An 11,907-nucleotide genomic window follows, 5' to 3' on the forward strand; every position below is an offset into this window, starting at 1 on the left:
CACCCACCCCACCCCCACCCCCCAGTGACCAGCTCAGGAGACTATTCATGGTGATGGGAATTAGGCAGAGGAAATGTAGACCATTTTTACTTTCAACAGGCAAGTGAAAAAAACCTAAGTCAGTGTCACCTACTCTTGTATCCCTCCAGAGAGTATTCCTTCTTAATTTCATTTCTTGTATTTTTAATTTCTATAATTTCTATTTGGTTTGATGACTTCTATTTCAACTAAGACTTTCTATCTTTTCCATCTCTTCCAAGTATGTGAGTAGCTGCTCATCAAATGGATTCTATGATTGTTGCCTGAAAATATCTGTCCCATAATTTCAACATGTGAGTCATCTCAGTGTTGGTGGAAGTAGAGTCTCCTTTCTCTTTTTTTTTGTGCAGTCAGTATTTTATTTTATTTTTTTAATAATAAATTTATTTTTTATTGGTGTTCAATTTGCCAACATACAGAATAACAGCCAGTGCTCATCCCGTCAAGTGCCCCCCTCGGTGCCCATCACCCATTCACCCCCACACCCACCCTCCTCCCCTTCCTCCACCCCTGGTTCGTTTCCCAGAGTTAGGAGTCTTTATGTTCTGTCTCCCTTTATGATATTTCCTACCCATTTCTTCTCCCTTCCCTTCTATTCCCTTTCACTATTATTTATATTCCCCAAATGAATGAGAACATATAATGTTTGTCCTTCTCCGATTGTAGAGTCTCCTTTCTCATTCAAGGTTTGATTTTCCTGGTTCCTGACCTGATAAGTGATCTTTTTTAATGGATCACGGATATTTTGGATATTATATGATGGATTCTCAGTCCCCAGCTAATTTTCTTCAACCAGGCAATCCTCTCAGGAGGTGCAACAGAAGGTCAGGAGTGTGTGTGTGTCTGCTTCCCAGTTGCCCCAGGGAAGTGGAGCACTCACTCCCAGGGCTCAGCTGCTGACTCTCTGCTGGAGAAAGTGGGACCTCCCAGGTCCCAACAGGTGCAAGTGTGGGATCAGCTTCCTGCTGACTCCAGGGAGGACACACAACCCAGAATAGAGATGCCTTCCTGCACGGGTGGAAACTCTGCTCCCTACTGGACTCCATGTTTTCACTGAGGCCAGCAAGTCGAGAGGTCAACTGCAGGACCAGGTCCTCTGCCTCTCAATCCTTCATTCAGTGTGTTAATGCCAGGTGGGAGTCCTGGTTCAGCTCTTCCCTGGCCCCGTGGCCACCTGCAGTGGCAAAGGAGTGCAGACCAGCTCAGCCATGTACCACCCACTTAGTCTCCCTGTTGAGGGATGAGGTTAAAGTGAGCTCCTCCAGGGACTGATGAAATAATGGGCGGCAAGAACTGGAGTGCTAACTCTCCCACTGGAAGTGGCTGTCTCAAGCTTGATGCTCCTACGGGATGGAGCCTCAGCTCTCCACTGGACCACTGAGACCACCCCAGATGGGCAATAGGACAAATCGTACTTCTGCCAGAAGGGGACAGACACCAGGTGTCTGCTCGACACTGCTGAGAGCCTGACATGGAGGCATAGTTCTGGGATTCATTAATATGCATGGGTGGTGGTCAGGTTTGGTCAAGAACATTTTCTTGCCTATGCCAAATTAACTCCAGATTTCTGACCATGGCGATTGACATTTGGAAGTTTGATGGTTTTGTTTCATTCTTCTGGCTTTGTGCTTCTCGATGATTCTTTGTTGGAGGATGCTGCAGCATCTTGACTTACATTAGGGGACATAATAGATGAGAAGGAACCCAGGGAACTCCCCGATGGGACTTCTTCAACTGTTGAGTTGTGTAGGAAGTCTTCCTTCTTTGGCCCACCTTCTGGAGTATTCCTACATTTGTAGTGATACAGGACATTTTAGGGATAAGAGAGAGGGCGGGATGAACAGGAACATTTCCTATTGTCCAGAACTGGGGATCCTCATGCGGCTGCTCTAAATGGTTCCCTCCAATGCTAGGATTGTGGAGATCCTGCTTAACTGGTGCTGTGGAGGTGATTTAACCAGGAGGAACCCTCCCCCATGGGATGTGCAATATGTGCATTTCTAATTAGAAGATGATCTAGACAAGCTTAAGGGCCCAGGTGTGCATCAGGTCAGGTATCACAGAGGAGAGCACAGTGGAGCTGCTTTGAAGAAGCTATAGGGGCTGTTTCTAGGAAATGCAGAGACAGGGAAGTGTGTAGGAACACACTCACTCACTGGCATATTCCAAGGAGGACATTACAGCAAACATTTCAAAACACTACAGTGAAAGTTTTGATGGAAATATCAGATAGGGAGACAGATCATGAAAGACTCCTAACTCTGGGAAACGAACTAGGGGTGGTGGAAGGGGAGGTGGGCAGGGGGTGGGGGTGACTGGGTGATGGGCACTGAGGGGGACACTTGATCGGATGAGCACTTGGTGTTATTCTATATGTTGGCAAATTGAACACCAATAAAAAATAAATTTCTAAAAAAATAAAAAATAAAAGCATTCTTCTTTAAAAAATAGGAAATTACATTTGCTTTAATGGTTGGAAAACAAAAACAAATATTTTTCACTTCAATTTTTTATTTTTTTTTACATTTTTTTAATTGGAGTTCAATTTGCCAACACATAGCATAACACCTAAAGCAATCAATGTGATTGATCATATCAGCAAGAGAAAAAGCAAGAACCATAGGGTCCTCTCAATAGATGCAGAGAAAGCATTTGACAAAATACAGCATCCATTCCTGATCCAAACTCTTCAGAGTATAGGGCTAGAGGGAACCTTCATCACCATCATAAAAGCCATCTACGGAAAGCCCACAGCAAATATCATTCTCAATGGGGAAACACTGGGAACCTTTCCCCTAAGATCAGGAACACTACAGGGATGTCCACTCTCACCACTGCTATTCAACATAGTACTGGAAGTCCTAGCCTCAGCAATCAGGCAGCAAAAAGAAACTAAAGGCATTCAAATGGGCAAGGAAGAAGTCAAACAAAAACAAATTAAAACCATGACTTAGGTTAGCTTCGCATTTAGCAGTGGAGAGTGTAACATACTTATATCAACTCTGGGAATGGGCTTTATATTCCCACATTTGTCGGTTCTGCATGTCTGTGTCATGCACTTCTTATCAGGATTTTGTCTTAAGAGTCATAACATTTCTTATATTAAAAAATTCCCTCCCGTTACTACTGAAAGATATGAGTTTAGTGTCGTCATGATACCTATTCAGTCCCTGTTTTTGTGGATTGTTCCATCGGACTTCCTCTTAAAGAGAAATTTTAAGAGTCCCCTTTAAAATTTCTTGCAGAGCTGGCTTCGTGGTCACATATTCTTTCAGTTTCTGCCTATTGTGGAAGCTCTTTATCTCTCCTCCTATTCTGAATGAGAGCCTTGCTGGATCAGGTATTCTTGGTTGCATGTTCTTCTCATTTAGGACCCTGAATATATCCTGCCAGCCCTTTCTGGCCTGCCAGGTCTCTGTGGAGAGGTCTGCTGTTAATCTAACACTTCTCCCCATAAAAGTTAGAGATTTCTTGTTTCTTGCTGCTTTGAGGATCTTCTCTTTATCTTTGGAATTTGCAAGCTTCACTATTAAATGTCGAGGTGTTGAGTGATTTTTATTGATTGTAGGGAGGGATCTCTCTATTTCCTACATCTGAATGCCTGTTTCCCTTCCCAGATTAGGAAAGTTTTCAGCTAGGATTTGTTCAAATACATATTCTGGACCTCTGTCCCTTTCGGCACCCTCGGGAACCCCAAGGAAACATAGAGGGTATTATGCTGAGTGAAATAAGTCAGTCGGAGAAGGACAAACATTATATGGTCTCATTCATTTGGGAAATATTAAAAATTAGTGAAAGGGAACAAAGGGGAAAGGAGAAAAAAGGAGTGGGAAATATCAGAAAGGGAGACAGAACATGAGAGACTTCTAACTCTTGGAAATGAACAAGGGAGGTGGGCGGGTGGCGGTAACTGGGTGATGGGCACTGAGGTGGGCACTTGACTGGATGAGCACTGGGTGTTATTCTATATGTTGGCAAATTGAACACCAATAAAAAATAAATTTATTAAAAAAATTCCCTCCCTGCTTTTTTACATGTTGTCTTAGTTTAGTAACAGTTAAATGTGAGATTTTAGTATTTTCCAGACGTGTTCAATGTCTGAGCATTTGCTTCCACAAACCTTCCCTTCCTCAGCGCTCACCTCAGATCTGCCTCAGCTTTCACTGTGCAAATGATCCCCACACTTCTAGAATCAAAGCCTTTTTACTTGGGATCCCTGGGTGGCGCAGGGGTTTAGTGCCTGCCTTTGGCCCAGGGCGTGATCCTGGAGACCCGGGATCGAGTCCCACGTCGGGCTCCCGGTGCATGGAGCCTGCTTCTCCCTCTGCCTGTGTCTCTGCCTCTCTCTCTCTCTCTCTCTCTGTGACTATCATAAATAAATATTTTTTTTAAAAAAAAGCCTTTTTACTTAAATATCTGAGTTGGAACAGTCTTTCCTCAGACACCCTGTCCTCAAGGCAGTCATTGGGATCTTCCTCAATCAGATAAGGCAGTTCCTCAGTGTTGTTGGCATAAATTCAAATTCCACACCCCTAAATGTCCACCATGGTCCTCCCTGACACCAGCACTGCCAGCCCCTTTTCCTCTGACCTCCACCATTAGAGGGTGTTGGTGTCACTGCAGGGGAACCTTGGGTAGGGAGAGGATTCTCTGTTCTTAAAGGAGTAGAAGAGCTGGGAAAGGAGTACAAACACTGAATTCCTAGATCAGAAATGGGGACACTGACCTTGAACAGCAGGAGCAGTGTCCACGGCTGGGGGCTGGTGTGCAAGCTTGGTGAGCAGTCCCCAGGTTGGGTGTGGCCACGTAGAAGGGATAGGAGCCTAGGACTGAACTCTGGGCCCACTCCCTGGGTGCAGGACGGGGGACAAGGTCCTAGAGGCAGTGTCCCTCAGTCCAGGCTGGCTCCGTGGGGGTGTCCCTGCAGCGTCCTGGCAGTGTGTGTGTGGTAGTGAGTCCTGCCCTCTGCTGCGGGTCCCCAGGTGTGAGCGGGTTATTGATAATGTGACACTTGCCCCTCCTTTTTCCCCAAGGAAATATTCCAGAAGGGCTGAGGACAGTGAGCATTTGTTAGGAGGGATGTTGAAGACCTTCACAACCCAGGGGGAGGGGGACTCATGGAGGAGCATGAGGTGAATGTTCAAGGTCAGGCTGCAGTGCCCTGGACATCAGGTGTCATGAAGAAGTGGGGATGGAGATGAACCCCAACCTCTGTCGCCACCTGCACATCCCCAGGACCCCAGCCACAGGTAGGCAGAGCTGGGGGTCTCTCTCATCCCTTCAGCCCACAGGGAGAGAAAACCTCACCTGGTTACTGCTCCCCACCCCCACTTTCTCTTCCTAGTGTCTGTCATGGGAAGGGGCCTGGGAGGACCCCCCTGAGCTCTGAGGGCCTGGGGCTGACAGCAGGTGGGCCATGGGCCCAGACTCAGGCAGGGGCTGCCTTCCCAGCTGCCAGCACCCCATGGACTCCAGGGACAGGCTCCCAATGCCCTGTGGCCCCAGCCTTGGTGCCCCCTGACTGAGATGAAGGGACAGGAGCCCAGAGCAGAGCCACCTGCCCCAGTGCGGTGAGTCCCATACCCATTGTGCATGGAGGACAGGCCACACCCAGGTCACACCCAGCCTTCCTGAGGCTGCACCTCATGGGCCCAAATGGTTCAGAATCCCCTTCAATGGCTTCTCCCTGGGGACTGTCTCCAACTGTCCCCACTGCTCTACTACTTCTCCAGGATTAGAATGAGGCTCAGGGTCACCAGATCCCCAGGGCAGGGAGCACATAGACAAAGAAATCAGTGATGCCCCCATAGACTGTAGTGTGGATCCCTGAAGTTTGGTCTCTCTCTGTCTCTCTCTGTGTCTGCTTCTGACCCCAGCTCCTTCCTCTGTCAGATGTGCCTCGGTCCACACCCCTTGTGGGGAGGCTGTAGGCTACCTCTGTCACTATGATGACCTGTTTGTGGCCTCAGATGTGTTCTATAATTTCCAGATTGGTAAATAATCAACCTATAGTTTTCATTTTCCTGTGTTGTAGCTGAAGGACCTCCTGCAGCTGAAGACTCTCTGAACAAGAACCACAAGGGTAGGTCCGACCTTGACATTGGTTATAGAGAGGCTGAGACCCTCACAACACAGGACCTCCTGTTTCTGAAGGGACAATGCTGGCTCCCATCAATCTGTGACCATGGAGGTTGTGGTCCAATTCCAGGCAAGGCTCTGACACATCACAATGGACAGAAGGGGCTCATATGCAGTTTCTTTGCTCCCTTTCCAAACTGCCTGTTCAGATTCCCTTAGGTCTCCACCTTCCTGACCTCCCCATTTAAGGATACGAGGTCACACCTCCTTGGAGAAGTGGATGGGATGATGTCACACTATGCACCACGTCACGGACCCCAGACTCCTAGATGACAATCTGCCTGCATGAAGGTGTTGTCACTCTGGGGTATAGTTTACTGTGCTGTGACAACACAGCAGTGTGGTGCAGCTGCCATCACAGAGCCGTGTAGGAGAGTGACATCACCACGAACACAGTCACCTCACACACTCACCCTCCTCCTTCCTCCACCTGCTGTCAATCTGTGGCCTCCTTACCACCTCTAGATTCCCGCCTCTTCCAAAATACAATGAAATAAATACCTTGATGAAGTCCCAATAGTTCATTTTTGCTTTTGTTTCCCTTGCCTTCATAGATGTATCTTGGAAGAAGTTGCTGTGGCTAAGTTCAAAAAGGGTGTTGCCTGTGTTCTCCTCTAGGATTTTGATGGATTCTTATCTCACACTTAGATCTTTTATCCATTTTGAGTTTATCTTTGTGTATGGTGCAAGAGAGTGGTCTAGTTTCATTCTCCTGCACGTGGCTGTCCAGATTTCCCCAGCACCATTTCTTGAAGAGACTGTCCTTTTTCCAGTGGATTGTCTTCCTGCTTTGTGGAATATTCGTTGACCATAGAGTTGAGGGCTCGTTTCTGGGCTCTCTATTCTGTTCCATTGATCTATGTGTCTGTTTTTTTTTTTTTTTTTTTTTGCCAGTACCACACTGTCTTGATGATCACAACATTGTAGTACAACCCGAAATCCGGCATTGTGATGCCCCTGGCTCTGGTATTCTTTTTCAATATTCCCCTGGCTATTCAGGGTATTTTCTGAATCCACACAAATCTTATGGTTATTTGTTGCAACTCCCTGAATAAAGTCCTTTGTATTTTGATAAGGTTTGCATTAAACGTGTAAATTGCCCTTGGGTAGTTTTGACATCTTCACAGTGTTAATTCTTCTAATCCATGAGCCTGGAATATATATCAAAAGTACACATGGAGACTCCATGGAAGTGGAATACTCTGAATTCTGGGATACCGTCGTTTCTTGATGGAAGGTTCTAAAAAGCATCTGACATCAGGGACCTGGAAAGCTATCCAAGTACATGTGGCCATCCATGGAAAGGCCCTATGTTCAGCGCTCAGAAAGAAGCATTCCCCAATGCAGCTTTTGACAAGTCTCTCATATAAGGAGGGACAATCTGTGAACAGAGCCCCTTCAGTGCAGCTATCCCCTACCCTCTCACCTGTCTGCATTAGGACCTATATCAAAAGAAGCTGAGGAGGCTCAAGGTAAATGCAGTCTACTGAGCTCTGAGGAACAAGTGCTATCTGTAGGCAGCTTCAGAAAATCCTCTCTCATATGGAACTTAGATCCTAGTCCACAGTTGGTGTGAGGCCCGATGAAAGGCCCTGAGCTCAACTCTCAGAAAGCAGCATTCCCTGTATACAGCTTTTGGCAGGGTCTCAACAATGGAGTTCGAACCTAACTCCACTCTAGGTGAAGAGGTGCCAGGGAAACGCGCTGTACCGAAATCTAAGTAGTCAGCATTTCTCCCCTGCAGCTTTCAACTAGACTCTCACATAAGAGAGCTAGAAACCATCCACACAGTAGTGAAGTGTCCATGGAAATGCTCTGTAGGTAGCTGTGAGCAACCAGCGTTCCTTGAGCACAGATTTATAGACTCTCTGAACTAGCAGCAGAACCTACATTGAAATAAATAAATAAAATCTTTTAAAAATAACCATGTTCAGATTTTTTATTGCTTTCAGGTGTGGTGATTATAAATAACATTTCCATAATGAAGCACAGGGGGTTTTCTCTAGAGATTTATTTTTTTTAATTTTCATACTTTTTGTTGTGGCATTGATTTATGTGTTCCATGCAATCATCAAATAGTAAGGAGAACTAGTCATATGGATGAAGTTAAGCCAGTAATGAGCGTGGCTGCATGGAGAGCTGACATGTGCATCAGCAGAGCGGGAATGAGGCTGAAGGACCATGACAGCTTCATGACCTACGAGGGGTTCATTTACGAAGAACTCAGAAGATGGTAAGTGAATGTACACTGGCCTAGAACAAACTTTTCGAGGCCACAAGGACAAAACCTTCTCTTTCCTTGGAGACCCTCTGCATACAAATGAGCTACAACGAGTGACCCTGAGTTCAGAGATGATGAAGGAGCTGTCATTTCCAGAAGGGTCCCCAAGATTGACCTGGATCTGGACCTAAGGCATCAGCCAAGGATTAGGAAGAAATAGAATCCCACAGGGTTGGAGGCCTTGGTGGCTCAAGAGTTGGGCGTCTGCCTTCAGCTAGGGCATGATCCTGGGGTCCTGGGATCAAGTCCCACATCGGCTCCCTGCATGGAGCCTGCTTCTCCCTCTGCCTAAGTCTCTACCTCTCTCTCTCTCTCTCTCTCTCTCTCTCTCATGAATAAATTAATTAAAACTTTTAAAAAATGAATCCCATGGGTAGCCTAAGCTGGCAGCTGCTGAGGTGCTCACTCACTTTGTAGACGACTAAATAGGTTTTTGTCTCACTTCCCCACAGGCCTGGGGCACCGTGGGTGCTTTGAGACTATCATCCCCCACTGAGCAGTAATAATCAGCCTCATCCTCAGCCTGGAGCACAGAGATGGTCAGGGTGGCTGTGCTGCCTGACTTGGAGCCAGAGAATCGATCAGGAACCCCTGAGGCTCGGTAGTTATCAGCATAGATGATGTTTCTGGGGCCTGTTTCTGGGAGCTGCTGGTGCCAACTCACGTAATTTCCACCGATGTTGGAGCTGCTTCCAGTGCAGGAGATGGTGACCCTCTGGCCCAGGACCGCAGACACTGAGGCCGGCTGAGTCAGCACAGACTGGGCCCAGGACCCTGCAAGGAGGAGAGACACAGAGAGGGTGATGCTGGGGTCTGGAGACAAGAGGAGAATGCAGGATCCCATGTGGCAGCCCAGGGCCCCTTCCTCTATCCCCACATCCAGTCACCTGTGCAGTGAGTGAGGAGGGTGAGGAGAAGAGGGCACCAGGCCATGGTGGAGGTCATCACTGATCCTGCCTCTGTGGCCCCACAGCCTCCCCTCATCTCTCCCTTCCCTCTTCATCCTCTGGAAGAGGAAGGGGTGGTCCATGCAAATGAGACCCCCCACACTCTCTGACCCTCCCTGGCTCTGCGCCAGGTCCATCTGCCTGAGGCTGACCTAGCGTGGGCAGGGGAGAGGCTGTGTGGGACCAGGGGTTGGAGAGGTCTCAGCTGTGAACCCTGATCAGAGGGCACAGGCAATGCCATGTGGTGTTCCAACTCTAAGAAAACCTGATCCCTCAGAAATAAGCCTCAAGCTGCATGTGGCATCTCGAAACCACTTCAGCATGCATGACAGGGGGATAAATGGCCAGAGGACACAAGTACTGCCTGCAGACCTCTATCCACTCTCCTCCTCCTTTGTGATCAGGACATGTGACCCATCATGTGGCCTCCAATCACCCAGTGTTGATTTTAGGCTTCACTCTAATTGCTCGGTGTGAAACCATCCACGGTTCCCTTGGCTGATCATGGGCCATTCAGGACAGAGGTATGTCTATATACCAACTCTTCTGACATCACTGTCACATCCAGAGGAGTGACTGGTACCCATGTACACGTGGCCTCTTCTGCACGAGATGCTGAGACCTTCCTCCTATATGATCCCCCTGCTTCCAGCCCTTCCCCTTCTCTGAGTTTCCTGAAATCCTGAAGAGCCAGAGTGTGAGATTCTCCAGCTTGTGGGTAGAAGGCCTTGTGTGCATTCCTGGAAAGATTACACACTGAACATCATTGTCATCTCTCATTCTTTTAGTCTATTTGAAATAATAATTTTCCCCATCCTGTGGGCAGTGACTCCTTCCTAGGATCTGTCCTCCCAGCACATGGACACAAGTCTGCAGAAACCCTGCCATGTGAGTCTGTATGTGCCACTGACCTCAGAGCACAAGGGGCAGACCTGCTGGCAGTTCTAGGAAGGACAGTGTCACAGCTGCAGAAGGTCTGACAAGAATCCAGTAGAGGACTTTCCGTATAGGTCACCTCCTTGGCCATTTGTGCACTTGGATGAATGTTCTTTTCTATAAATGCTTCTCAATCACACTGATTAACACTCAATGATGATGCCACTGTAAAGATGCAGGTGGAATCACTAGTATATTGATCTGTGTCTATTGGAGGGAGATTGTGCATGGGAGTTTTGGCTAAAACATCAGCACAGAAAAAGAAAATGGAATAGACTTCGGCTCTCATTTGAATAGATATTTAAAAAACGATTTACTAAAATTCCTTGTCTTCATGGACACCGAAGGCTCCTTCCACAGTTTGGCTATTGTGGACATTGCTGCTATAAACAGCGGGGTGCAGGTGTCCTGGCGTTTCATTGCATCTGAATCTTTGGGGTAAATCCCCAACAGTGCAATTGCTGGGTCGGAAGGTAGGTCTATTTTTAACTCGAAAGATGAATGGATAAAGAAGATGTGGTTTATGTATACAATGGAATATTCCTCAACCATTTGAAATGACAAATACCAGGAGGAGGGGCAAAATGGAGGAAGAGTACGGTACCCAATCACCTGTCCCCACCAAATTACCTAGATAACCTTCAAATCATCCTGAAAATCTACGAATTCGGCCTGAGATTTAAAGAGAGACCAGCTGGAATGCTACAGTGAGAAGAGTTCGCGCTTCTATCAAGGTAGGAAGACGGGGAAAAAGAAATAAAGAAACAAAAGGCCTCCGAGGGGGAGGGGCCCCGCGAGGAGCCGGGCTGAGGCCGGGGCGAGTGTCCCCAGGACAGGAGAGCCCCGTCCCGGAGGAGCAGGAGCTGCACCAACCTTCCCGGGCGGGCGGAAAGGGGCTCGCAGGGAGTTGGAGCAGGACCCAGGAGGGCGGGGATGCCCTCGGGCTCCCGGGGACACTAACAGACACCTGCGCCCCGGGAGAGTGCGCCGAGCTCCCTAAGGGCTGCAGCGCGCACGGCGGGACCGGAGCAGCTCGGAGGGGCTCGGGCGGCGGCTCCGCGGAGGGGGCTGCGGGGCGGGAGCGCGAATCCACACAGCGCAGGCCCCGGAGCACAGGGCGCCGGGACACAGCCCAGGATCCGGCCTCCCCCGGGACAGGCAGAGGCCGGGAGGGCCCAGGACAGCAAGGACGCTCCTGCCCCGAGCTGAGCAGATCAGCGGCCCCGCCCGGAGCCTCCAGGCCCTGCAGACGGAGAGCTCCCGTAGTTACTGCGGAGGCTGAATCCAGGCTTCCAGAGTTGCCATAGCAACTGCGGCTGTTCCTCCTGGGGCCTCACGGGGTAAACAACCCCCACTGAGCCCTGCAGCAGGCAGGGGCAGAGCAGCTCCCCCAAGTGCTAACACCTGAAAATCAGCACAACAGGCCCCTCCCCCAGAAGACCAGCTAGAAGGACCAGTTCCAGGGGAAGTCAAGGGACTTAAAGTCTACAGAATCAGAGATACTCCCCCGTGTTTTTGTTTTTTTTTTTTTTCTTCTTTTTTTTCTTTTTGATTTCTGATTGCTTC

General features: G+C 48.4%; 1 gene segment (V, D, J or C); it reads right to left on the reverse strand.

Moving 5' to 3' along the window:
* Positions 1-8,879: 8,879 nt before the first annotated feature.
* LOC129508295 (immunoglobulin lambda variable 1-47-like) lies at positions 8,880-9,403 on the reverse strand. The segment is given in 2 exon segments: positions 8,880-9,232; positions 9,346-9,403. Coding segments are annotated over 2 exon segments (411 nt in total).
* Positions 9,404-11,907: the final 2,504 nt, after the last annotated feature.

This window comes from Nyctereutes procyonoides, unplaced genomic scaffold, assembly GCF_905146905.1.
Source record: "Nyctereutes procyonoides isolate TBG_1078 unplaced genomic scaffold, NYPRO_anot_genome, whole genome shotgun sequence".
NCBI classification, from domain to species: domain Eukaryota; kingdom Metazoa; phylum Chordata; class Mammalia; order Carnivora; family Canidae; genus Nyctereutes; species Nyctereutes procyonoides.